This window comes from Vicia villosa, linkage group LG7 (assembly GCF_029867415.1).
Source record: "Vicia villosa cultivar HV-30 ecotype Madison, WI linkage group LG7, Vvil1.0, whole genome shotgun sequence".
Classification (NCBI taxonomy): Eukaryota; Viridiplantae; Streptophyta; class Magnoliopsida; order Fabales; family Fabaceae; genus Vicia; species Vicia villosa.
In genome coordinates, this window is record NC_081186.1 from 90,663,047 (window position 1) to 90,689,977 (window position 26,931).

At 32.4% G+C, this 26,931-nt stretch overlaps 4 protein-coding genes across 4 annotated transcripts; 3 read left to right on the plus strand and 1 right to left on the minus strand.

The window, feature by feature from the left end:
• Positions 1-6,467: 6,467 nt before the first annotated feature.
• Positions 6,468-7,725, plus strand: LOC131615767 (probable long-chain-alcohol O-fatty-acyltransferase 5). The gene has a single exon (XM_058886923.1). The coding sequence runs from the start codon at positions 6,538-6,540 to the stop codon at positions 7,591-7,593; it is 1,056 nt and encodes a 351-aa protein (XP_058742906.1). The 5' UTR covers positions 6,468-6,537; the 3' UTR covers positions 7,594-7,725.
• Positions 7,726-7,795: 70 nt separating this feature from the next.
• On the minus strand, positions 7,796-10,515 carry LOC131615768 (V-type proton ATPase subunit e2). The gene is made up of 4 exons (XM_058886925.1): positions 10,377-10,515; positions 10,166-10,269; positions 9,543-9,590; positions 7,796-8,231 (listed from the first exon to the last, which is right to left on the minus strand). Exons 2-4 carry the CDS (start codon positions 10,261-10,263, stop codon positions 8,165-8,167), a joined length of 213 nt encoding a protein of 70 aa, XP_058742908.1. The 5' UTR covers positions 10,264-10,269; positions 10,377-10,515; the 3' UTR covers positions 7,796-8,164.
• Positions 10,516-15,306: 4,791 nt separating this feature from the next.
• LOC131617801 (cell division protein FtsZ homolog 1, chloroplastic-like) lies at positions 15,307-17,824 on the plus strand. The gene is made up of 6 exons (XM_058889056.1): positions 15,307-15,698; positions 16,042-16,141; positions 16,284-16,513; positions 16,608-16,775; positions 16,974-17,207; positions 17,352-17,824. Exons 1-6 carry the CDS (start codon positions 15,432-15,434, stop codon positions 17,619-17,621), a joined length of 1,269 nt encoding a protein of 422 aa, XP_058745039.1. The 5' UTR covers positions 15,307-15,431; the 3' UTR covers positions 17,622-17,824.
• A 7,462-nt stretch (positions 17,825-25,286) lies between these two features.
• On the plus strand, positions 25,287-25,622 carry LOC131619664 (cysteine proteinase inhibitor 1-like). The gene has a single exon (XM_058890738.1). The coding sequence runs from the start codon at positions 25,287-25,289 to the stop codon at positions 25,620-25,622; it is 336 nt and encodes a 111-aa protein (XP_058746721.1).
• Positions 25,623-26,931: the final 1,309 nt, after the last annotated feature.

A 26,931-nucleotide genomic window follows, 5' to 3' on the forward strand; every position in this document is an offset into this window, starting at 1 on the left:
TTCAACAATTCATGTCAAATGATTCACCAAATCCACATATATGCATATCAACAAAAACTAATATCCACACATTCATATCACATGATCACACACCACAACAATTCATACTGACACGTGCGGCTCAAGTGTGACTCTATGCAATATGCATGTGGATCCCTCAGTTATCATTTTCGGGAAGCCGATTGTCCATCTCTCGAACTAGATAACCACCTCAAAGCCTCATACTCGTTAAGCGTTTAAACCCCATACTCGTTAGGTTTGGGACAAGCAAATAATCTCCATGATATTATCCGACATTGTCTCTTTCAAAGACTCATGCTATTGTAAGTGTGCAACAAATAAGACTTATGCAAATAAGATGATTCTCAACCTCTTAAACTACATAATCATATCTTTCCAACGTTGCATCACATTACACCACATGAATTCAAACCAATCATCAAAGCATCAATTAGCACTTAGCAATTCAATCACACATATCATAGATATCATATCTCATACATACCAACAAATGTCATCCATAATTCATCGATTCATAACTCACATATACATAATTACATGTTATTCACACAACAAAATCATAATTAATTCAATAAGTACCAACCAATCCTATCCTATCATATAGATAATTACATTGGCTTCCTAATGCTTCGAACGGTGCATAAAATGGAGTTACGAATCAAAAGTTATGATATTTAGAAGTTCTATAAAACTCTGCATAACATGGTTCCCTTAGCGGCCTCCCAGCATGCGTCCCCAGACGTAAAATATAAAGGTTCCATTTTCGTAATCTCGCTTAGCGGGCCAAGTTTGCTTAGCGGACTCACGATTTCTTAAATTTTCTCTCAGACTTCACTTAGCGGCCTGAGCTCGCTTAGCGGACTCGCGATTTTGCAGAAAAATCGCAGAGCAACCAGTTCCACAAATGGATGTCTCTACTCCTCTAAACCACTTGCATACAACGAGTAATAGTACTTACAACCAGTATTTAGCATATATTACCAACAATTTATACCAAAACATGTTTAATAGCACAAATCTCATGAATTTAACATAAACCCTAATATTTTCCAAATCCATGAAATTGAAAGAATAAGAGATTATACACAAAGCATACGCACAACATTACCCAATTATATAAACATATAATAACTTGGATTCTAACTCTTACCTCAAGTTAATCTTCTTCTATCTTCAAGAATCTCACAAATCATCTTCTCTTCTCTCTTCTATTCTCTTCCTCTTTTTTCCAAAATAAAAGTTATGAAACTAACCTAGTTCTCTTACTATCTTTCTCAAGTTAATTGAGCTTAATCCACAAATTCTCCTAATGTTATAATTCTACTACTTAGGCGCAATAATAACATATTATCTCATAATATTTACTAATAGTCTAATTAATCAAATTAGCACAAAACTCAAATTAAATAAATATCATACCACCTAATTAAATAATATAAACAATTAATAAAAACACCAAATAAGCTAATTAATAAAATAGCTAATAAAATTGAGATGTTACAACAAACCTTTGTATAAGTAACCAAGTATTCTTTTTTGGTGTTCCTCCGGAAATTCATAGATCCCATTGAAAAACCAATCTTGTCCATCACACTCATCCACAACCGAACCACTAATATGATTAAGTGAGAAAGAAATGATGTTTATTTGAATCTTTTCCTTCTAAAAGAGGATTAGACCACCTGCTCTTTCTCTTCCATTTCCACTACAATTCGCGTTAAGGGAACACTCAACCACTGTTTACTACTATTACTAAGTTAAAGGTTAAGATATATTCACTTAAAAATTAACACAAATTTTTTAAGGGAATTTATCTTAGCCTCTAGATTAATAATATTAAGCGGTAGAATTTGGTGTTATGAGACTTTGGCGTCAATTGATCTCATCCTCATATATGGAGGGATTTAAATTAACACTCGATTATTTAAATCTTAACCATTAATTTTAATTAATCTAACGGTTTTAATTGATTATTTATAGAACTAAAACGATGTGAAACTTGTTCTATGAGTCTGATTGCTTCTTTCATTAGGAATTATTCTCAACTATAAATATATACTATAATCATCCATTATTATTTACAATTAATTTTTTTACAAAGTTGTTGCATATTCATAATTGTTGTTTTCGTATGCAAATAATTTTGAGAAAAAAAACCACCAGATTAGTTATTAGGTTTACTCACGTACTAAGTCTCATTCTTTAAGTATTTTTGCGATGTTGAACAAAATTGTACCACGAGTCAATCATCTTCAAAATTCCCACGATAAACAATTTAGTTTGGAGAAATAATATATACGATAAACAATTTAGTTTGGATAAATAATATATTTACACCACGTCATACACCCACACCCAAAACATTATTCACAAATTTGTGAATAGTGTTTGATTTTATTTTAATTTTTTGATATATTTTTCTATTTTAAAAAAATTATTTTAGTTAATAAAATATCAAAATTTGGTTAATATAGTTTATAGTTTGATTAATATATATTCTGACATAAAAAATAGTTTTAAGCTATAAAGTAAAGTTGGTTAATTGAGTTTTATAAATTGGTTAATATAGTTCATAGTTTGATAATCGAGTGTTCTGATATAAAAAATAAATGAAATTTTGTTAATATTATGTATAAAGTTGGTTAATAGAATTCATAACTTGGTTAATGAGTTCTCAAAAATACAAAAATTAAACAGTAAATAAAGTTGGTTAATTAAGTGTAAAAGTTGGTTAATACATTTATAATTTAATGTTAGAAATGGTTAATAGTATGTATTTTATTGGTTAATGTAGTAGTGATAGTGGTTAATGAGTTATAAGTAAAATAAGTGGTTAATGACGTACATTTTTGTGGTTAATACAATTGTGAAGTTGGTTAATAACACAACCTTGTATTTGTGTTATAAAATATATTTTAAAAATATATTTTTTTAAAAAAATATATATTTTAAAAAATTATTATTCACTGTTTACCGTATAAATACGGTGAATAGTGTATGTGTTGGGGAGTCCATGAGAATCGAGAGCATCAATGAGATTAATGTTCCAGGACCACAAGAGAGGGAGACACCACATCTCAACCTAAAATCTTAAGGTGTTAGGTAAATGAGTCTTCTCTCTTATAAATCCAACATTTCACCCATTAATAGACAATGTGGGACTTTAACCACTCACACTTGCACACAACATTCTCCCCCACTAGCGTGAGTCTCCTACATCCTATAACAGGATCCTACCCCGAATCCTTCACCGGATCCAGCTCCCGCTCCCCCACAAAATCGAACCACGACCTCGATACCACGGTTGGGGAGTCTAGGAGAGTCGGGAGCATCAATGAGACCAATGTTCCAAGAACATATGAGAGAGAGACACACCACATCTCAACCCAAAACCTTAAGGTGTTAGGTAAATGAGTCATCTCTCTTATAAATCCAACATTTCATCCATTCATAGACAATGTGTGATTTTAACCACTCACATTTGCACATAACATTCTCCCCTATAAATGTGAGTCCCCCATATCCTATAACATGATCCTACATCGAATCCAGCCCCCGCTCTCCCACAAAGCCGAACCACGTCTCTGATACCACTGTTGGGAGTCCAGGAGAGTCAAGAGCATCAATGAGACTAATGTTCCAGGACCACAAAAGAGGGAGACACCACATCTCAACTCAAAACCTTGTTGGGAAAATAACAAAACATAGAGAAAAAAATAGGAACACAATTACAATTCAAGACATTAACGTGGAAACTCTAAAATTGGAGAAAAAATCACGACCGTTGTCAGTAGACAATTAGAGAATAACACTACGTGAAAATTGTTACAACACATAATATATCCTCAATACCCCATACCCCCAGTACACCCACATCCTCCAAAACATATATTTAACTACATCTCACAACACTCTAATACAAGAGCATAAGAGAACAAAGAAAGTCAAATACAAGTTTAAAGTGTTTTTTACTGATATAACTTGTAAAGAAAAACTTGAATCCTATATATAGCCTTGGATTCCCACTTCCATCACTAAACTAAGTGATGTGGGACTTAGAAGAACTTGAATCCTATATATAGCTTTGGACTCCCTATTCCTTCACAAAATTAAGCAATTTGGGACTTCTTCAACATATATATTTTCAACTAAACCCAACAATCTCCACCTTGATTAAAAATAATACATTACCTTTCATTGTCTTCACCGACAATCATACTCCGCCATAAAGAGTATCAACATGTATATTCTCAACCAATCTCAACAATCTCCACCTTGATTAAAAATAATACATCAACTTCATTGTCTTCACCAACAATCATACTCCCACCATAAAGAGTATAATCACTTGAAGCTACACCACTCCAAGAATTTTCAAATTGTCTTAACTGACAATCATAGTTTTAAAAACTATCATACTCTCTCATGAAGAATATATTTCACTTGAAGATAAACCACTCCAAAAAAAATTTATTGTCATCACCGACAATTATATGCTTTATCATGAAGAATAAATTCCACTTGAAGTTATTCACCACCGACATAAACTTGCACCTTGTGTAATCTTGATTGTAGCAACACATCTTTGACAACACCACCCTTCTTTTATGATGTGGAAGATCATACAAAACTGCAACCACAGAGCATACTAAGAACTCCTATCCTCAGATCGAACCAAAAAAACTCTGATACCAGTGTTAGGGAGTCCAAGAGGGTCTGGAGCATCAATGAGACCAATGTTCTAGGACCATAAGAGAGGGAAACACCACATCTCAACCCGAAACCTTAAGGTGTTAGATAAATGAGTCATCTCTCTTATAAATCCAACATTCCATCCATTCATAGGCAATGTGGGACTTTAACCACTCACACTTGCACACAACAGTATACAGTGTAGGTATTTGGTGTAATAAAGAGTGTACAAGTAACATTGATGTTTAGTTTCATTGTTCAATATCCTACTGCATTGTTGAAATTGTTTTAGAATTACATTCTTAAATATGGTGCATATATTTGTAATAATTTTTTGATCGATGAAATTTTTATAGAATCAACTAATCTTTGTATAGATTTCTCTAAAACCGACTTTTCGCCATGAATAAAGTTTTTGAAGGCAACATTCTCTATGTAAAGAAATATTCTCAAAGACAGGGAAAAAACAATCAGAAAACTCAACTAACAAAAATGAGAGGGGAAACTCCAAACGTCTGACAATTGACAACACGACTAAAAATGGGAGAGGAGACTCTAAAGTCTGTGTGCGTATGTGTAGATATGACAACAAGGCGTAACAGAAACGAATTTTACCTTTCTCGTACCAAAACTCAAACAACCGTATTGAACTCTAACAAATATTAAAATGATAGATTAAAACAATCTTAAAATATTTCAAACAAACACTTCAAATATTTTAAATAATAAATTAAAAATTAAATATTAATGTATTGATCAAAAAAATAATATTTTAAATTAGTTAAATCAAATATTTTAAATTACTAACAATGTGGATTAAGAATGGGTACTAGTGTCTCGTCTCATATCTATAATTTAGAATTAGAGAAAATCTAAATCTAAATTTGAATTTAATTAAAACATATTTTCTCCATTAAACTCAAGACATGTTCAGATGGATATGAGTATTGTTGTCATGTCTATTGTTGTCATGATCAAATGACATTAAGGTATCAAATTTAGTAACATGATACACCCGATAATTCTTCATCGTATAACAAAATCTACCGTTAAATTAAAAGCTAACATCATATAGATCATGTCCATAAAATTTAACATCAATCAAAAATCGTTTGATATGTCTATGAGATGCATAAAAACCAACGTCTTACAAAACTGTTAATTTTGGTCATTCTCTTTAACATATCAAATGATTTTCGATTGTTGTTAAATTTTATGAACATGATCTATATGATGTTAGCTTTCAATCCAACAGTGAATTTTGTTATACAGATATGCGGTAAAGAGTTATCGAAGGTATCATGTTACTAATAGAAAAACTTTTAAAATAAGAGAGTTCAATTTTAAATATTTGATTAGATAGATAATTTTGATAAATACTTACTGTTTATCCTTACTTTTGACTTCATTAAAATTATAGATTAACAATAAATACTCTTATCTCTTATTTAATAACTGAAAGAGACTACTTATACTACATAATATTTCTTTTTCAATTCACTATCAAACAAATATACTTTTTTTCAATTGTTTCAATATTTTTTTATTAGAGTCTAAAAACAAGACTTATATATACACTAAATATAAAATTTTGGAAAATTGTATCATATTATATGTCTGAATAAAGGACAAATACTCCAAGGAGGTGCACGTTTCTCCCCACGCATTGCATTTCAGAGTAATACAAGTCTCAATTATTTAACTCAAAATCACATGGATGACATGGGATACATTTGTCAATAATATAATATATTTTCATATTCATAAACAAAATGCACACACTTGACTATTTGTGAAGATTACATTATCATTGAAATCATCATCATGTTAAGTCCAAACTGCATTGAACTTGAAGTTGAAATCAAGACCTTAATCAAGGTATGGCTCTCAATCATAGCCTCACTATGTTACTGTTTTTTCATATCCTCAAACTTACCAAAAGGCATTTTAAGGTTTCTTTCCTTGTCCCCAATTTTGTACCTTTTCATCTTCCTACCATTGCAACTCTCTTTTGTTCTCCCAATAGGAGTCACTTCCTTCTTCATCACTTGGCTCACAAACTTCAAACTTCTTCAATTCACATTTGATTTGGGTCCTCTCTCTTCCAACCCATCAAAATCTCTTCCTCTCTTTCTCATATTTGCTTGTCTCCCAATTAGAATTAACCAAAAACAAAATCACCCTCTTAACAAAAAACAATCAAAATTTAATCTTTTGCTTCCAATTAAGGCTTTGCTTATTGGTTTTTTCCTCATAGGCCTAAATGACCATAGAAAAAAACAAAAGATGTACCCAATAGTTATTATTGTGGGACTCTATTGTAGTCTTGTATATTTATTATTGGATCTTGTTTTGGGAATTTTCAACATTTTGATCAATGTTTTATTTGGGATTGAGCTTGAATTACCGTCTGATGAGCCTTATTTGTCATCTTCATTGGGTGATTTTTGGGGGAAAAGATGGAACCTCATGGTAACATACATTCTGCGACACACCGTATATATTCCCGTAAAAATATTATTTTCTAAAACCTTGTTGGGCCCTCAATGGGCTCCATTGTCTGGAGTTATTGCATCTTTTCTCGTTTCTGGGTTAATGCATGAGCTGATATTCTACTATGTCACACGTGTTACTCCCACGTGGGAAGTCACATGTTTCTTTGTGCTTCATGGGGTGTGTGTGGTTTTGGAGGTTAGTGTGGTGAAGTTGTTAGGTCATAAGTTGAGAGTACATTGGGCAATATCTGGGCCAATTACGGTGGCTTTTGTGGTGTCGACCGCCGCATGGCTATTCTTTCCACCGTTGTTGCGTGATGGGGCTGACCACAGAAGCATTGAGGAGTTTAAATTTTTTGTTGAATGTGTTGTGGAAAAGTTTTAGAAGACTATTTTTTGCACACTTAACATCAGTTGATATGTATACATTTAAAATAATTGCTAAATTTCTTTGGTTAGAAATTTGAATGTATATTTTCAGAGAATTTGTGAGATCCAAATGCATACTTTATAGAAATATAAGAGATTTTTTATGTGATTGTAGCTTCCTGTGCCAAACATTATCATCATCAATAAAACTTAACATATGATAAGAATAATCGAAATAATTTATTCGCTAATAGCACTCGCTAATAGCACGAGCTTAGCTCATTCTTTTTTGTAGAATCATACACCAAGAGTCTCATCACTTATTTTCTTCATATAATACAGAAACCAAATAATCTCCTTTCATCAACTTATTTCCTCAATATATATACCCCCACTATTTAATAATTTCTGAACTTAATACAACATCAATTGTAACTTACATGGGTAATGTCACACAGCAAAGGAAAATTCAATTGAAACACCACCAATATTGAATGACTAACCAGAGCTGAAACCACATTCTCTCAAGCAGCCAACTTGTGATTTGTAACCCTACTTGAGGAATTTACATTTGTTTGTACAAAATTTTATTCGCCATCACTCAAGATGGGAACTATGAGTGGGTTCATCTGTGCAAGATATACAATCGCCCACCTGACAAAACAAATCAACAACCAAGGTAAGCTAAATGGTGTAGAAGAAAAGGTTAAGTTATGCGCAATAAAACAAGACATGGCTATTCAGATTCACAAGCTAGAATTATTGTTGAACCAAAAGAAAATGTATTCCAAAAACAAAAATAACACTAATTCAACAAAGCATCATGCTCTATCATACAATGTAAAGCATAATTTCCTCCCTACCTATTATATCAGACAAGATTTTGATATAAAACATACTCCCAAAAAAAACACGGCATGTTGGAAAGTGACCAAATCATGGTAAAATGTGCTTTCATAAAGAAGCTATGAATCGAAGACGTGAACCGCCGCATGTTCAGCAGCATACTAATACGTTTCCAAATATACTGTGATTCACCTAAGCAATGTCTTCCTACCCTTGATTTTACTGGACTTAAATGTCAGACGGTATACACTCCTTGGGATAGGGAAGACAACATCCTCTCCACGTGTTTGTTCAATTTTATCATAAATTCATTATTAGAGCTCAAATAAAAAAGTACCCAAGTTATATCCAATTTTCTCATGTAAAAAAACACAGTTATAGAGCGCATGATGTACACATCGGCTTATAAAAATGATAGCAATACTTGCATCAAAGAAAAGATAAGCTTTAAATCAGTTATTGATTCAAGACCGCTCAAAGTTTGAACATTTCCATTTAGTAACATCACTACAAAATACAAATATAGTACAGTTAATTTACACTTTAAGAACAAGACAGAGTTTCCCATTATATGTTTTTGTCTACTTGTGAAATATAGTGATGCCCTGCTTTATAATTTATAAACAAAAGTAAAGCCGAAAGATGGCTATGCATGATTATCTAAACATATTCCATTTTCACAAAGTTTATTTACTCCTATTCAATTACTTTACTAAGTTCTGTGAAATAGACTACAATATTTGATTTGTGTGCTAGTAGCATGGTTTTGGTAGTGACAAAGGAAAAGAGCAGGTATTAGAACAAACAACTTCAAGACATTCAATATGCACAATAAATACATTCAACCAGGGGAGTGAGAAGCTATGAAACATTGCTGCATAAAAGGACACTAGATACAACATTGACACATGTAATAAAATGAAAAAAATGGAAGCGGTGAATTTATGCAACCACATGTCTTATGGTGCTACATAGGCGAGGAGTTTTACTATACTACTTTTTCATGTGATCAATACCTTGCCATGGAAATAACCCTAATTATGAAATTTTTCTGAATTGCAATGCCAATTTAAACATTAGACGAACTAAACTAGGAATGTAAATCAACCACACACTTACATCATCCAGCAGCATATTGTTGAAGTAAGGACCAAAGTGAGGTGAAATCTGCAACAGAATAATAAGATATTAGCTCAAACACAAAGCTTTACTTCGCTTCTCTTTAGAGAGATAGAAGCGAGACACAAAAAATAGAGCTTTTTTTCAAGAACATTTAAAACTCTATTATTTAGACCAATTGCATATCATCTTCGAAACCTACTTCAGTACATCACAAGTTCACAACAAGGTGACATTTTCCTACACAATTCATGACAAATTTTGGTACTGAATAGAATTAACGACCAAAATGCAAATTATCATCAATAACTCAAGCAATTTAGGTCTAAATTTTGGCACTGGAAGTACAGAAATTCAAGCAAAAAAAAAAACCTTTTATTTTTTATTTTTTATAACTTCAACCATATCATAGCCAAATTTTAAAAAGCCCACAGAGACATCCACGTAAAATATAATTATATACAAATTTACCAACACTACTCATTTGATTAAATTCACTAAACCTAGAAATGCTATGATTCTCTCAAATTTCGTACCCAATTGATACAGTACCTTAACCTAAGGACCCAAATCAATAAAAAAAAATTAAGAACAGTAACAATAAATGAAATTTGAATTCGTACAGATTAGAAGAAGGCCCTTTGTTGAAGCAAATTCTGGTAGAAAGGGATGCAATGATTCCGACGACAAGGAAAATCAGCGAGGTTACAACGAAACCCATATCGATCTGAATTACACAAATTGAAACAAAATGGTTCTGTTAACAGTTACGGTGTTTGATTTGATTTGCGAGAAAGTGAGGGAAAAAACAAAACGACGTGAAAATTAGGTTACCTCTGAAACGGTTCGTCGTTTATTGTATGAATGAATGAATGATGAGAAGGTGTTAGCTTCCAGGTGAGGTGTGTGCTTTGTTTTTTATTTTTTTTATTTAAAATTTTTTCTGGTACCTTATTATATTTTTATTTTATTTTATGTATTAAAAAATTTCAGTCAAAACAAAATGTAGTAAAAATTATTTCATGAAACTAAGAAAATGATTCTATTTATCACTTTTCAAACAAGGAATATTTTAAGTATTATTTAAAATACTTTTATAATCATTAAGAGAAAAAAATATATGCATATTATAAAATAATTTTACACTGACAATGAATTTTGTTATATTATTTATATTTTGAAATTATTTTGATGATATGATAATTTATTGGTTGTTCATTAAAAATAATATTAAATTATTTTACACTATTGGTATGTGTTTATTAAATTTTTTTTTTTTAAATAAAAGAACAAGTTTAACGAATAACAATATTCCATCAAACTATTTATTGTATTGTACTTGATAAATTTATTATATTATTTGTAATTAAGTATGCATTTTTTCCAAATATTGTATGATTAGTTTTAGGTATTTTTGAATATATTTTAATTTAATGACTAATTAATATTAATTTTAAATTATTATTATCATATTAGAAATGATCAATGAAATGATGAGGAAATGTCTTGTTGCGGTGGAATTGTGTTTCCAATGCGGTGGATAGGGGCTACCTACAAGGTTAACACTTTAACGTTCAAGTCAGTATATTTGAATACTTGGAATGACGTGTTTTCTCCTTATATGATGTGAGGTTAAAATTGTCTGCGTCAGGTGAGACGTGTTGCGTAGGTGGCAATTGGATTTAATAAGACGATTATTGTCGCGTCATGAGATCATAATCGTCTGTTCATGGGATAATGATGGATCACCTACTTGATGTGTTTTACCGTTTTATGGTGCTCTAAAGTGAATATCCTTGATGGGACGTCACTTTTCATTGGAACTTTTGACGTGTGTCCCTACATTAGTCAATGATAATATCTCTTTTGTTAGCTCCTTGATTTTGGGTAGGCAGAATTTTGCTAAAACATGGTGCTTGAAAGATGTTAAGCAAGATGTCATGACATCTTGATTTCTTGTTACAATTGAGTATGAGCTTTCAGGAAAAACTATATGTCCTGACTAATATCGTGACATTCTGTATCAGAAGATCAGCACAGACTGTTTGAAATCTTAACATATTTGATTTGTTTTAAATTTATTTTGTGACATTTCCTTTCGATACATTTCAGTAATTTACGCAAGTCAAGAATATTTAATCTGGAACAATTGAATCAAATCTCCACCAGAATTAAAGTTTCTAAAATTAGAAGATTTAAACAATATTTGTTTTCAAGATTCAAAATGATTTCTCTGCAAATTTGTTGTAACTCTTAACTTGTGGATCAAGAAAGATGTTTCGAAGCCCATGGATTGCTGAAGACTATTTAAAGAGATCCCTAGACCTAATGTAATAAATTCTTTTAACAAATTGTAAAATTAGGGGAATGTTATAAAGCTTAGGTTTTGAGAGTTTTGTGTGATTCAAGTCCCCCACGTATCTTTTGATACTGTGTGGTAGACTGTATGTTGTTCGACTGTTATTCAAGCTTTTTATTCTCACTCAGAAACCTTTAGGTAATGAGTTGAGTTCTTTTATTTTTACTCTTAAAGATTTTACGCAAAAGAGTTGAGTTCTTGTATTGGAAGTGTAAACTTCTAAATTAGTTTGTTTTTTGATACAGTCATTGGGATTGAGACTGATAGATATCACTGCGGTGATTTATGTTATGGGATGTCGACTTCCCAGGTCTAGATGTCGACTTCTAGGCAGAAGTAGCATTGGTTAGTGATTAGGCGAGAAGTTGTACTAAGACCGTTTAGCTTTGAAATAATATTAGTGATAGTGGACTTCCTTCTTGGCCTGGTAGCCCCCTAATTAGGTGTTGTTTGCACTGAACTTGGTTAACATTCCTTCTATGTATTATTTATCATCCTGAAATTTCAACTAGGTATCAAATTCAGTCTGATAAATCTGGTTTGTTTCCAGATGTCGTAACATCTGTCTCGACATCAAATAAGATAAATATGATAGCATGTGTTATGCCTGTATCAGAAATTTCAATTTGCATCTGACACCCTGTGTGTTTATTGGGTGAGCTCTAGGGAGATACCATTTGTCTTTTGGAAAGCTATGGTGATAGCATTCTGGAAATAAATGGACAGTAGAATTTTTAAGTTTGTCAGGTTGGAAAAATCATGATGTTAAGAAGACAGAAAGGAAGAGTCTGAACTCTAAAGAGGGTCTCTCTAACCTTGAAGTTTTTTTCAGATCCTTTGTCAACTTGGTTTGTGGCCAAATATACTTAGGAATATCTCAAGTTCACTTATAAAGTCACATCTAACTGCGTTTGGAAGAAAAGTGTTCGTATGTGAGGATGATCAAAGAAGAAATACTCTAGTCTCATATAGTTATTATGTTCCTTTGAATGCAACTCTACTAGTTCTGTTTTTTAGGAGAGGACTAGACTAATATCCTGAACATTTGTTCTGACAACATTATGTCTATGATACTCAAGATGAAGCTGGAGTTGGAGGTAAAATCCAATTAATGTTAAACATTCATTAAAGTGAGTGTGAAGACCTTGGATTCTTTGTGGAGAAGAATGCCCTACCTATCTCAAATAATAACTGTATGATTTGGTTATTTCTTGGCCTAAATGAGGGATATATTCCCAACTTTATATCAACCAAGGATGTTACTGCTATAATTGGAAGATGAACTTCTAATAAGTATTTACGGTTTGAAGAATTCTTTCTTAACAAGATAATTGTTCATTCAGGATACATGCATCAAGAATATAAAAAGGTTGTCAACCATGAAGAAAACATGAGGTGACTAACTTTTATCTTATGTCTAAGAGAAGAAATATGTCGTAAGGTTGAAAATGGTGAGCTTCAAATTCCATTTCTTAGTGGTTCAAATTAGTATCAAACAAAATTTGATCTTGGAATCTTGTGAGAATTCGACACCGGTTCCCAGAAATGACACCACAGTTTTGTATAAAAACCAAAATTGGTATTGATTGATGATGTAGGACTCTGGAATCAGTATTGGTTATCTCCGACACAATGGTGCAAGACAGGCCTGCGAGATTAACACAACGCCCAAGTCGGTTACAAAGTCCAATATGAGTATAATGAAAAACAGAGAACAACAAAATATACCTTGAATCTCATGTGTGCTGATTATATGCGTTGGATCATCTTGACTGAGCTGTGTATAATTGGACCCTAGCATTGGGCCTTTGGCCGACCTAGAATAGATTTACAAATACTACGAAGGGCTAAATGTTTAGGATCAAATAAACCTTAACACCCTCACCCAAAATCTTAAGGGTATGTTTGGATTGACAAAATATGACGAAACAAAGAAAAACCGAACGGCGAATAATGAAATCACATTGTTTGGATTTGTAAATAATGGATATAATAAAATGGAACATGATGAAATTCATTTAATCTCATTTCATTCAATCCTCTATTTTTCGTTCATCCGATTTGGAGTATATGCAATGAGATTTTTTTAAATAAACTAGTCAAACAATATGGTTAGATCTATATTTCATTATGATCTACTTCATTCCATTCCATTATTATTTATTGCATTATGTGCCATCAATCCAAACATAGCTTAAGAAAATTGAGGTATTGTTCTATTATCTTATAAACTCAACATTTCCTCAATTTCTAGTTGGGTGAGATTTCATTACTCATGAAACAAAGACAAAAAAATTTGTTTTAAAGTTTTATTTAATAATGAACCAAAATTACATTAAATCATTAATTATTTATAAAAAGATAGATTAATTAACCCTTTTATTTTTTGACTTTAAAAATAATAATAACATTAACAATTGTATTTTGTTTAGTTGTAAGAAAATGGAATACGAGTGAAACGACATCGTTGGGTTATTCGATGTCTATGAACTAGGGGTGATCGCGGTGCGGTTTGAGCAGTTTTGACGAAAAAAATCATCCGAACCGCAAGAGAAAAAATCGTGCGGTTTGGTTTGGTTCGGTTGACTTTTAAAAAAAATCCGAACCAAACCAAACCAACCTAATGTGGTTTGGTTCGGTGCGGTTGGTTCGGTTTTTTAGAAATATTTTATTGAACCATTCATATACATATAGATGATAACGAAACTTTGTATTTAGACATTCATACACTATTAAATAACAACAAAACCTGTCATATTTTGACAATAACTTTCTATTTAATATGTAAAAGTTAAATTAGACAAAAGTGGAATAATAAACATAAAATAATAGTATAAACCAATATAAAAATTATTAGAATGACACAAAAAAATAGAAGATACGGGAGATTAGTAAAGGTGAAAAAGAAAAAACAAAAGAGTTGAGATATTAGAGAAGAAGATGTGCGATAAAAACGAAATTGAAATAGGGAACATTTGCCTGAAAATGAAAAGGTGAAAAAGAAAGAATATAAGAGAGTAGAGATTATAGAAAAAGAGGGAAAATGTATGTGGCAAAGAAGACGCGATAATGCTATTAGAGATTTGAGAAGATCGAGACTAAAATCATGTGTAAGGATGAGAAAATTGTTCGTAATCATAAGGTTAAAGTATTATAGATTTAAGTTTGGGTTAGATGTGAGTTAAGTAAAAGTTAGGTTGTAACATAATGCGGTTTGGTTCGGTTTGGTTCGGTTTATAAAATACAAACCGCAAACCAAACCGAACCATGCGGTTTTGTTAAAAGATAACCCAAACTAATCCGAACCAAATGCGGTTTTTTGTGGTTTCGGTTTGGTTTGGTTTGGTTTGCGGTTTTCTATTGGGTTGGTTTGGTTTTGATCACCCCTACTATGAACCGTCACCAATTCACCACGTTCCTTTCATCTGCTTCCAATCCAACCAAATTGAAAAAAGCTTCAAAATTTTCATGTTGCAGCTAAAACCCTAACAAAAAACCCCCCAAAAAAACCCCTTTGCTACATAACAAAAATGGCTACGCTTCTTCCCTCATCCCTCACAAACCCAAATAAACTCCTCTCATATTCCTCACTCTTCCACAATGCACCACTATCCACTCCACCCTCTTCTCTCACAACCACCTCAGTTTCGATTTACCCTAAAACGCAACGTTTTGGTCGTCGTTTTGGGTCCGTTAGATGCTCTTTAGCTTATGTTGATAACGCAAAGATTAAGGTCGTTGGAATTGGGGGTGGCGGTAACAATGCCGTTAACCGCATGATTGGTAGTGGTTTGCAGGTTGGGTTTTCATTTCCTTCATTTATCTTCTATAAAGTTTCCATTTTTACTCTACTCTTTACTTTATTTTTCATGTTAGGGAACCCAATTTGGAGCATTCTTGATGGGTTATTTTCATAATTTAAAGTTATATGTAGTTGCAATAAAATTGAATACTTTAGTGCTATTCTACTTGTTTGTGGATATATCTTTGGTTGTTCACTTTTTCATTGTAGCAGCACTTCCTAGCATAGTTTTATTCAGAAATTGAAGGACTGTGAAGTAATGTGTTTGTGGATAGTTTTCTAAAACCTTGCTATTGTGAACACTAATGTTGATTTCTGCTATTTATATTTCTAATCAGGGTGTAGATTTCTATGCCATAAATACCGATGCTCAAGCGCTACTGCATTCTGCGGCTGAGAATCCTATTAAGATTGGAGAGCTTCTGACTCGTGGATTAGGTCAGGCACTTTCCTTGCATGTCTTCTGAATTTTGATTATGATGTAATATTTTGCTTGTGTAGTTTTATTCTTATAGTCTTGCTGGTTTTATTGAGAAATTGAGGTTTGGCCTTTGATTCAAATTGCTTGATAGTGATGCAGGTACTGGTGGGAATCCGCTTTTGGGTGAACAAGCTGCGGAGGAATCGAAAGAGGCTATTGCTAATGCCCTTAAAGGATCGGATTTGGTGTTTATAACAGCTGGGATGGGTGGTGGTACAGGGTCTGGTGCTGCCCCTGTTGTGGCTCAAATATCAAAAGAAGCAGGTTACTTGACTGTCGGTGTTGTTACATATCCTTTCAGTTTTGAAGGACGGAAAAGATCCTTGCAGGCAGGTGTCGTTTTTTTTCCTTCGTTGAGAATACTTCTGTTCCTTTTAATATGTTAAGAAATATGATGTTGTTCATTTAATATATTTTTTTCAGGCACTTGAGGCGATTGAAAAGCTTCAGAAAAATGTTGATACACTTATTGTGATTCCAAATGATCGTCTACTTGACATAGCTGATGAGCAGACGCCTCTCCAGGATGCTTTTAGTCTTGCTGATGATGTTTTACGCCAAGGAGTTCAGGGAATTTCAGACATTATAACAGTGAGTTGATTTGCAAACAAATTTTTATTTTTTGTGGTAGTTTATTAGAGCATGATTTATGTCCCTGGTAGACCGATTTCACTAGACTTGAAAAAATAATTTTTAGTGGTCACACTTCCTTCGTAACGGAGCTTGTATTTATCCTTGTGGTTCTTTTTTCTAGACAATAATATGAACTGCTATGTTGTGCTCTTCCAGATACCTGGACTTGTAAATGTGGATTTTGCTGATGTAAAAGCCGTGATGAAAGACTCTGGTACTGCAATGCTCGGAGTAGGTGTTTCGTCCGGTAAAAACCGAGCAGAAGAAGCAGCAGAACAGGCTACTTTGGCTCCTTTAATCGGATCATCTATTCAATCAGCCACGGGAGTAGTGTATAATATTACCGGAGGAAAGGACATCACGCTGCAGGAAATCAACAGGGTATCTCAGGTATATGAGAATTTTATCAGCACTTGTTTAAAGAAAAAATTTGTTTTTCCTTTTATACACCTATATTACCAATGGTTTTGTTTCTGCACTTTCCGGCCTTTCTCTTTATACACGTCCAGTTCTCAACACGTGTATGTTTTACAGGTTGTGACTAGTTTGGCCGATCCTTCCGCCAATATTATATTTGGAGCTGTTGTTGATGATCGTTACACCGGGGAGATTCACGTGACTATCATCGCCACTGGCTTTTCACAGTCTTTTCAGAAGAAGCTGCTAACCGATCCAAGGGCTGCAAAGCTTCTTGACAAAGTGGCTGAGGGAAAAGAAAGCAAGACAGTGCCTCCTCCCCTCAAGTCCTCAAACTCATCTTCCAAAGTTGAGTCTAAATCACCGACCCCATGGAAGCTCTTTTAGTTGCATAGTTTAAATTTTCTTCTTCTTTTGTAGTCATTCAGCTGTTTGATGATCTTATTTGATTTGTTGAGATGCCATCACACATATGGTTTATGTAACAACACGCTTAAGTGTGTATGTAGCTCACAGCCATTTTTTGCTTATGAAAAGGATATATATGTATGAGCTTTTTTTCAGTGAACAACTGAATATATTTAGAGTGAGGATGAATTGTTGCTAAAACTGCAGAAAAATAAAGGTGAATTAGTGCTTAGGCCATCCCTCTCCCATCAACCATCATCAAGCTCTCATTTCATTTTTCTCTTCAAGTTTAAATTTTTCTTGTACTCAGTTCTTGTAACTTGAACATGAGTCATAAAACCCCTTTTCATGATTCATTTAATAATTTTTTCCGCTCCAGTGCAAGTACTTGTACTAGTAATTCTTGTAAGTTGAACTTGAGTTAATTTTCTCTAATGGATTCAAGTATAATTGGTTTCTGCTTATTCTTAAAGCGCTTCTCTCATTTTCTGGAAGAGCAAAAAGCAAAAAAATCATGTCATGTTCTTGTGAAGCAAGCACAATGGTTGCTGTTTGTGGTTCCTGATATTTATCAACCATTTCACGAATATCATTTTTTATTGTGATAAATCTGTTCTATACATTGTTGCTAAATCTTCTTTTCTTTTAACCTTCTATTATGTTTGTCATAATCTACAACTCTTTCACATTGAAGATTTTTCTCATCAGTGTCCTTTCCATTGATTTTTTTTAGTAGTAACCATTTTAAGCTTTAAAAATTCATAGCTGCAACACTGCTTTTTGCAACATTTTGGTCGATCGCCAGTATCCAACGAGTCACCGCCGCGCCGTTTTCTCCCTCTGCCTTCATCCCCAAGGACCTCTACTTTTCAGCAAATTTGAATCTTCCTTCTTTCAGCGCATTCTAAACCAAATTCCTGAAAAGGACACGTTGAGAAGTTTTATGACCAAAAAAATTATGGAATTTACAAAATCCTATTTTCTTTCTTTGTTTCAATGGCGGAGTTTTGAGTCCCTGAGGGACTATGATTTGGCCATAAGAAACCAACAAGCCAATATTTTTGTCACATTTAGTTACATTAAATGTATATGTTTTCGTAAGAAAATTCTCATTTTGGCTAGGTTCGACGTGATTCTTCCCGTTTGAAAGTTTTAACAACTTGCAGTGTAAGGTGACACTGGATTTACCTTTGCTATATTAACCTCATTTTCTTCGATACAATTCGTATAAGATATTTGTAAATATCGTCTATCTCTACTTAGGTTAACTTTTCCTTTTTATGGTATTTGCTTGACCTAGCATTTTCATCCTTCAAGCATTCGACTTGTCGAACTTTATCTGCTAGTTAAGCCATGCCTCTTAAGTATTTGGTGTCTAACTTCTTTCTAATGAAATAATCTAGACCCCATGCACCCAATTCGACTAACTCATGTTCAAGCACTTAAGTGAAACACCTCGATTTCAATATCCTGATTAAGGTAGTCATCTATTGATTCAGCTACGTTTCACCTTGCAGTAACTAACTCCTTGAGGCTAATCTTGAACTGGCCCGTGTAAAAATTTTCATGCAAGTCCCTCTCTAATTCACTCCAACTACATCTGAACATGAGGGTAAGGTGGCGAACCATGTGATAGCATTTTTAGTCAAAGAATTTGGAAAAAATCTCATCTTTAAATTATTGTTATTGGCTATGTCTCCTGTCATTGACTGATATTGTGCCACATGTTCGACACTGGACTCGTTAGTGTCTCCTGCAAACTTAGTGAATTTGGGGAATTTCCACCCCTTTGGTAATTCAATCTGCAACACATAATCAGACAATGCAAAGAGGAAATTTGGCCCATGTAGGCCGACATTTAAACCATTTTGGGCCAAAATTTGTTCGACCACACTTGCTTTGTTGTTTTGGCCAGCCAATTTATTTTGTTGGACATTTCTAATAATTTGGTCTGCATCCTGATTCCTATGCACTAAAACCAACTCTTGATCATTTCAACCTCCATCACCCCCAATTACCCTGGGTGTTGGTGCTTCGACCTGATGGGGCGCAAACTATTTTCGCCCCTGATTATTAGTCATCCTTACATTATTTGGGACTTCTAAAGTTTGATCAGGTCTTGAATTATGAACTTGGGGGTGTTGTTCAAAGAGGCATTTGAGGAGCTCCAAAGAAATATGCAATACATCCTATTTGTTAGGCCAATTGCTGATAATGATGATTAGTATTTTTAATAAAGTGGTTAAACACAAGGCCAATTTGCAGTGTTAACTTGTTAAACATTTCGTTGTTGCTCTCATCCATATGTTGTCTTATAGATTAGAGAAAGGTAATGGTCAATGTTGGCATAACTTGATGTTGTGCCTCCCGATCAAGATTTCTTATTGCATATCCTGATGCTAATCGTGGATTAATAGGGGACACAACAACCATAACATTATCTACATACGTCGATGCAGTATGATATAGACTTGCTATCATTGTTGTTGGCATGCCATAACATTGTTCTTTACCACTAGGGGTAATGAAAAATTCAAGGGAAAATGAGGTCTTGTGTCTCCTAAATTTTATGCAACCCCGGGGGTAGTTGGAACACTAGAAACTTAGAGTAGCGACACTACCACTCCTAGCCATGCAGTCGCAGTCGATTCTAGACTTATCATTGTAGGATATTCCCTAACAGAAGTTGAAGTTCCTATATGACTTGTCGTCGATTCGACTGGTCGTTCTGTGTCTGGAGGATTATTTTGCGGAAGGAAAATGTTTTTGGACGAACCATTTAAGCGAGAGTTCTACCACTTCTTAGAAGCATACAAATCCCGACATTGAAAATATTTTCTCACTCAAATATATGAAATCAAAGGTATAAGTAAACAATTCTTACTAAAAATTAAAATTTTGCACAAAAGGGTCTCATTGGACGTGTCAATTTCTTCACTGGTATTTTTAGAAAACAATCACATGTTTAGTTACTTTAGAGATTAACTCAAAAAATATCGAAGACATATTGTTCAAAACAGAAACAGTGAGAAAAATGTGTTTGTTTTGGGTTTATAACACGTATACAACAAATAATTAGAAACAGACAATAAACTTTAGGAAAAGATAATAGACAAGACACAAAGTAAATGACATTTAATATTAATGTTTAGAATGTAAAAAAATTGTATAATATTTAAAAGGTGGACGCATACTCACATATCTCACAAACTATTTTGCTCAATGACTTGGATACTCTAATTCTATAGAGAACCAGTGGGGATTAGCGACCTTGAGTTCAATGCATAAACTCGCATTACACTCGTTCCAGTCTCAAATATAAGCAACAAAAAATTCCAATAGTCTTAAATATAAGCAAAAATCACCTATAATTATTACATTCAATGTCATTATTCCAAACTTGCCCCTACTTTTTTCACATTTCTATGTTTTAACGGTTTTCAAAGGAAAAAGTAGAGGTAAAATTAGAAAGATGGTAAGACTTAAATGCATTTAGACATTCTTCTTAAAGGGTGACCTTTCTTTTATAAAGCTGCTTATATATGAGATCAAAGGGAATATACTATTATAAATATAACCGTCGACAATAGTTAAATCCTAAAAATTTGACGCGCATCCCACTACTTAGGCCTTCTTGCTTTAACTTGCTCCCATGGGTCTTCAGGAGTGTAACTGCCGAGAAACTGCATATTATGTTGATAACTGTTGTTGATAACTAATTGAAACTACTAAACTGCCTTCAAAAACACTTGTTTAGTTCCCCACATCGTTTGTCGAAGCATCTCTGACTTAGCTGCCTCTTTAGATTTAGAAAATATGTCAAGTACTAAATAATTGGTGACCCTTTTGAACCCAAATATTATGTCAAAAACCCTTTTAGAGATTTTAGGCATATTTTGAGGATAGAGTTATCTTATACTTGTGGATCTGTTATTGAGATTCTTCCAAATCATGTTCATCATATTTTGTCGAACACTTTTGGTCGACATGGTTGGTAAGTCGAACAATCTTCAGTCGAGACTTCCTAATACTTAGTTTTTTCAACGTGACTATCAACATTCTTTGTTGACTTTTCAACAACTAAAATTTCCTAGGCTAACAACCTTAAAATTGGGGTTTCATATTTTTTAGATTTATTTGAAATGTTTGATTTTCTGAGATTTCTCATGATTTATATGGAGGAGTATTTATGAATTTTTGTTGATTTTCTAAGGCTGTGAGTGCTTGATGACAATGCTGAGCTATTTTTAATTTTTTGAGTTTATGTTTGAATTTGATTTAGTGCTTTAACTTAATAAGTTTTAGTTTTTTGTTTTAGTTTTAAGAATATTAAATTAATATTACTAATTTATATTATCATAAAAATTAATAAATAAAAACGTGTAATTTATTTTTTTCATTTAAGTTTTGACACATCAAATAAAGTGTCACTTCAATAAAATGACACGTTTGGCCAAGTTTTATTGGGTTGTAAAAGTTACTTTTAAACTCAAGTTAAAAATAAGAGTTATATAAATAAAATTAAAGTTGTTTGGTAATATTTAATTTTTCAACTTTATAAATATTTTAAATATATATATATATATATATATATATATATATATATATATATATATATATATATATATTATTTAATATGTAGATGAAATAATATACAAAGTTAAAAAATAATAAAATATGATTTTTGGTCTAATTTTAATACATTATTTGATGTAAAATATTTGCAGTGAAAGTACCAATTTTTATTCATACTTTTAAAAATTATATATATATATATATATATATATATATATATATATATATATATATATATATATATATATATATATATATTATGGACTGGGCCAAGATTCAACCCAATCTACTTTCGGCCCACTTAGTCCCAGGGAGGCCCAACTGCATTGGGCAACTATGGAACATGCTCGGCGCGAGATGCTCCCCGCAAACACCCGGGTCGACGACAGCTTCCCCCTCGGCGTGACCCAATGCTCCCCGCCCTGCTCCCCACGAGCATCCATTCAGCCGGGGACCTTCCTCTTCGTAACCTCGACCGGGGAACTTCCTCCTCGTAGGGTTACTCCTCACATAACCCCCGAATAATGTGAGTCCACGCGATCCCTAAAAGACTGCGTCTTTCCTGAAACTTCGGAGTGGTTGACTAGGACGGAGTCCACCTACTGGCCTCCGATATTTCCGCTTGGAAATCCTAACAGTCTCCTAACTGGGCCTGACAATCTCCGATATATATAAATGTTTTACACAAAATGAGTATAAATTAAAATAAAATACTTCTATATTTCTAAAAAATATAATATGTTAAAAAATTAATTGCATATTTTTTTATAAATATTTGAAAATATGTGAAGATAATGTTGGTACATGAATGAATTTTTTTTATTTAAATATAAAATAAATTAATATGGGAAGAATTATAAAAATGTATGTTGGAGTGAAGAATTAAAAATAATTTATAAATAATATAATAGTATAAATTGTATTTATTGAGATTCAAAGATATATATAATTATGAAAATATTCTGAAAAGTTATTATAAATTACTCCCTCAGAGGGGTGGCAAAACGGGCCGTCCGCCCCGCCTTATGCCCGCCAAAAAACGAGCGGGGCGGGCATGCCCGCCAAGTAAAATGGGCATAAAAGTCATGCTCGCCCCGCCAAGATGGCGGGTTGGTGGGCGGCGGACTTACCCGCCTATTTTTATTTATATTTTTTTAATAGATTAATAGGCTTTTTTTACCTTTTAATTAAACTTTTCACTTATTTTTTAAAACAATTTTTTATAAAAGCAACTTTTTAACAAATTTACTTAAAAAAATATTACAAATTATTTATAAATAAATGTATAAAATAAACCATCAAGAATTAAAATTACTAGAATTAACTAAAAAAAGAGTGAGTTTTGGAGGAGAGGCGGATTTTGGCGGGCGGCGGGCTTTGGCGGGGCGGGTATGGCGGACGGCGGGTTTTTGCGGGGCGAGCTTTGGCGAGCGGCGGACCTAAAATCCCAACCCAACCCGCCATTTTTTGGCGGGTGGCGGGCGGGCCCGGCGGGCCACGGCCCGTTTTGCCACCCCTACTCCCTCCGGTCTCAAATATAAGCAACAAAAAAAAAATTCTATAGTCTTAAATATAAGTAAAAAAATCTATATTTATTACATTCAATGTCAATATTCCAAATATACCCCTACAATTTTTTGCATTTTAAATGTTTGTAACAAAAAAATAGGGGTAAAATTAGAAAGAGAGTAAGAATTAAATGCTTAAAGACATCTTTCTTAAAGGGTGAGTTTTTTTTTACAAATTTGCTTATATTTGAGATCGGAAGGAGTAACTTTCAACGACTTTAATAAAAGCTCTTTAAATTGTATATTTATTTTTAAAATAAAAGTTAAGAGGAACTTTTCTAAATAATGTTTGATCCTCCTTCTCTTTTAAAATAGAAGATAAATTAATAAAAAGTCAAGTCAAAACGGTACAAATTAATTGAGTGAGAGACTAAAATCCATAAATGGAGGATAAAAAACCAAAATTTAAATTATATCAAACAAATCTTAACAGAAAATAAAAGGTAATAGATCAAAATTGCAATTAAAGCAATATTCTACTATATTAATTATTTTATTACCAATATATCTTAATTATGTCACATATATTTTTGCAATCTGTATTATTAATGTGTACTTTATTATTTTAATTAATTTTATGAAAAATACTATATTTATTCTGCACTTTTATTAATTTAAAATTTATTTTCACTAAAAATAATAAAGCCACATTCATAGTATTTTTAAACGTCCGTATTATATTGATACTTTATTAATGTATTAAATAATTTTATTTTTTTAAAAGAGTTATCTTAAACCAAAAAATAATATCGATCCTTTATTATTAATGTATTCAAATACGTATTAAATAATTTTACTTTATACTATCTGTTTGGTAAAAATAGCGGTTGACTGATAAGCTAGTTGATAGCTTATAGCTTATGACTGATGGCTGATGACTGATGACTTATAGCTTATAGCGGATGGTTGAGACTGATAGCTTATAAACTAATTGAAGTGTTTGGTAAAATTAGCGGTTCAATTAACTTATAAATGTAAAATGACATAAAAGATATTTAATATATATTTATTTTATGTTAAATTAAAATAAATTATAAGGGTTAAAAATGGATTTTAATTAAAATAATAAGAATAAAAAAGGAAGAAAAAATGATAAGCTATAAGACATAAGCTAAAACGCTATTTGAAATAGCGTCTGGAAAATAAGCTATAAGCTAGTAAAATAAGCTATAAGCTCGTGATGAAAAGACCGTTACCAAACGGGTCTAAATTATCATATGAGCTTATAAGACATAAGACATAAGCTATAAGCTCAAAAACATGGCTTACCAAACAGAGCCTATATTTTTTTACCAAGAAAAAATATTTTATTATAAGAAGATTAACTTATTATCATTTAATAAATTTATTAGTAAAATCAATTTTTTAATTATGATGATTTCTTTATTTAAAGGGTCCTAAAAAATCCAAAACCAACTACTATAAATATCCACAACTAAACTCATTTTATATATCATACAAACAAATTTGTATTTCAGTAAAAAAAAAAAACTCGTGAAAGATGAAACTTCATAGCTTTGTCATCTTTGTTGTTCTTTTTTCATCTCTGTCAGTATTTTCTGAAGGTGTTCCTGGTGGATGGAGTCCAATCGAAAACATCAAAGATCCACATGTGTTGGAGATAGCTCAATTCGCAGTTACAGCGCAGCAGAAACTATCTGGTGTCAAACTGAGTCTAGTGGAAGTAATCAGTGGTGAGACTCAGGTTATTGCAGGAATAAACTTTCGTCTTGTATTAACAGCGCAAGATGGATCTGTTACTAAGAAATATCAAGCTCAAGTTGTTGAAAAAGATAACCATGCCAAAAGCCTCACTTCCTTTAAGTCTCTTCCTTGATCTTGATCATGAATGTTTAGTATAAATTGTAATGCTGGATTATTTATAATATTGATGTTATTTTGATTAATCAAATGAAACTATATCTGTTTTGAAGTAAATGCATATTGTTCAAATTCAAGTAGAAGGAAGGATAAAAAAATAAAGCTCAAGAGATGTGTTATTACAAGTTTATTTTTTATGTCTTCGACTTTCAGTGATTTAATTCCAAAAAAAGTAATAATTAAATTCAAATTTTAATGCTTAAAAGAGTTATTCAATAAAGTTAATGGAAATATTATAATAATCCTGGAAAAAAATATTGAAATATTGAAATATTTATGCTTTTAAATCTCATCTCTACAATAACATGAATAATTAAATGAGCGACGAAATTTTTTTATTGAGTCTTGAGAGGAATAGCTCAAGTAACACAAACCTAAGCAATTGCACAAACACTTTGTACTCTCACAGCAACGCGTAACAAGCCGCCCACATATATATGGCCACTTTGTACACTCTTACAGAGAAATAAATCTCTAGAAATTTTAATTTTCTTTTAAAAATACATATTCGAACACACTATAAAGTTATTTAAACAAATTATGTATCTCCAAAAGCACCATAAAGACGTGAAAATAGGTGTTTCAGATATTCATATATGAAATAGTAGGGCGTGATAATATATCTGCATCATTTAATACTCTTCTAATACCATATGATGCTCTCAATTCCGTTGCTGCCAAAATATAGATTTAATCCGATTCAGATATGCAATTTTGAAAATTCCTTAAACTTAAATTATGCGGTTGATTTAGAGATGCACTTGCGAAATTTCCTTATCTCGACAAAAAGGTTGTTTCGGACATGCATATCCGAATACTCCATCTAAATATGCATATCCGAATGTTGAGGGTTTTTTTTAGTTTTCGCCAAGAGTCTCTAAGAAGGCATAAACTCAAAAATATACATAGGAGCTCTCCATAAACATATGTTGAAAAGTTCTCATCACCCTTAAAAGCCCTAAAACCTTAGACATCCCTACATAGAGAGTGGGAAACATTTGAATAAACCGTGTGTTTAAATAGCACTGCAGAGACTCTATTATATATATATATATATATATATATATATATATATATATATATATATATATATATATATATATATATATATATATATATATATATATATATATAGGGAGCGTATCCAGTGAGAACTGATATTTATGTGAGAAACGAGAACTATTAATACCGATCGTTTGATTTAATTAACGACTATGATTTAAAAATTCCATATAAAGAACACTTTACTTGATTTTTTTTCTAGA

Excerpts from the sequence above, each read along its gene's own strand:
- LOC131615767 (XM_058886923.1), top strand. The coding sequence starts at position 6,538 with ATGTTAAGTCCAAACTGCATTGAACTTGAAGTTGAAATCAAGACCTTA.
- LOC131615768 (XM_058886925.1), bottom strand. The coding sequence starts at position 10,263 with ATGGGTTTCGTTGTAACCTCGCTGATTTTCCTTGTCGTCGGAATCATT. Across the intron at positions 9,591-10,165 it reads AAAGGGCCTTCTTCTAATCT|ATTTCACCTCACTTTGGTCC; the intron begins GTACGAATTCAA and ends ATTCTGTTGCAG. Across the intron at positions 8,232-9,542 it reads ACAATATGCTGCTGGATGAT|GTGGGCGATTGTATATCTTG; the intron begins GTAAGTGTGTGG and ends TTGTTTTGTCAG.
- LOC131617801 (XM_058889056.1), top strand. The coding sequence starts at position 15,432 with ATGGCTACGCTTCTTCCCTCATCCCTCACAAACCCAAATAAACTCCTC. Across the intron at positions 16,514-16,607 it reads GACGGAAAAGATCCTTGCAG|GCACTTGAGGCGATTGAAAA; the intron begins GCAGGTGTCGTT and ends TATTTTTTTCAG. Across the intron at positions 17,208-17,351 it reads AAATCAACAGGGTATCTCAG|GTTGTGACTAGTTTGGCCGA; the intron begins GTATATGAGAAT and ends TATGTTTTACAG.
- LOC131619664 (XM_058890738.1), top strand. The coding sequence starts at position 25,287 with ATGAAACTTCATAGCTTTGTCATCTTTGTTGTTCTTTTTTCATCTCTG.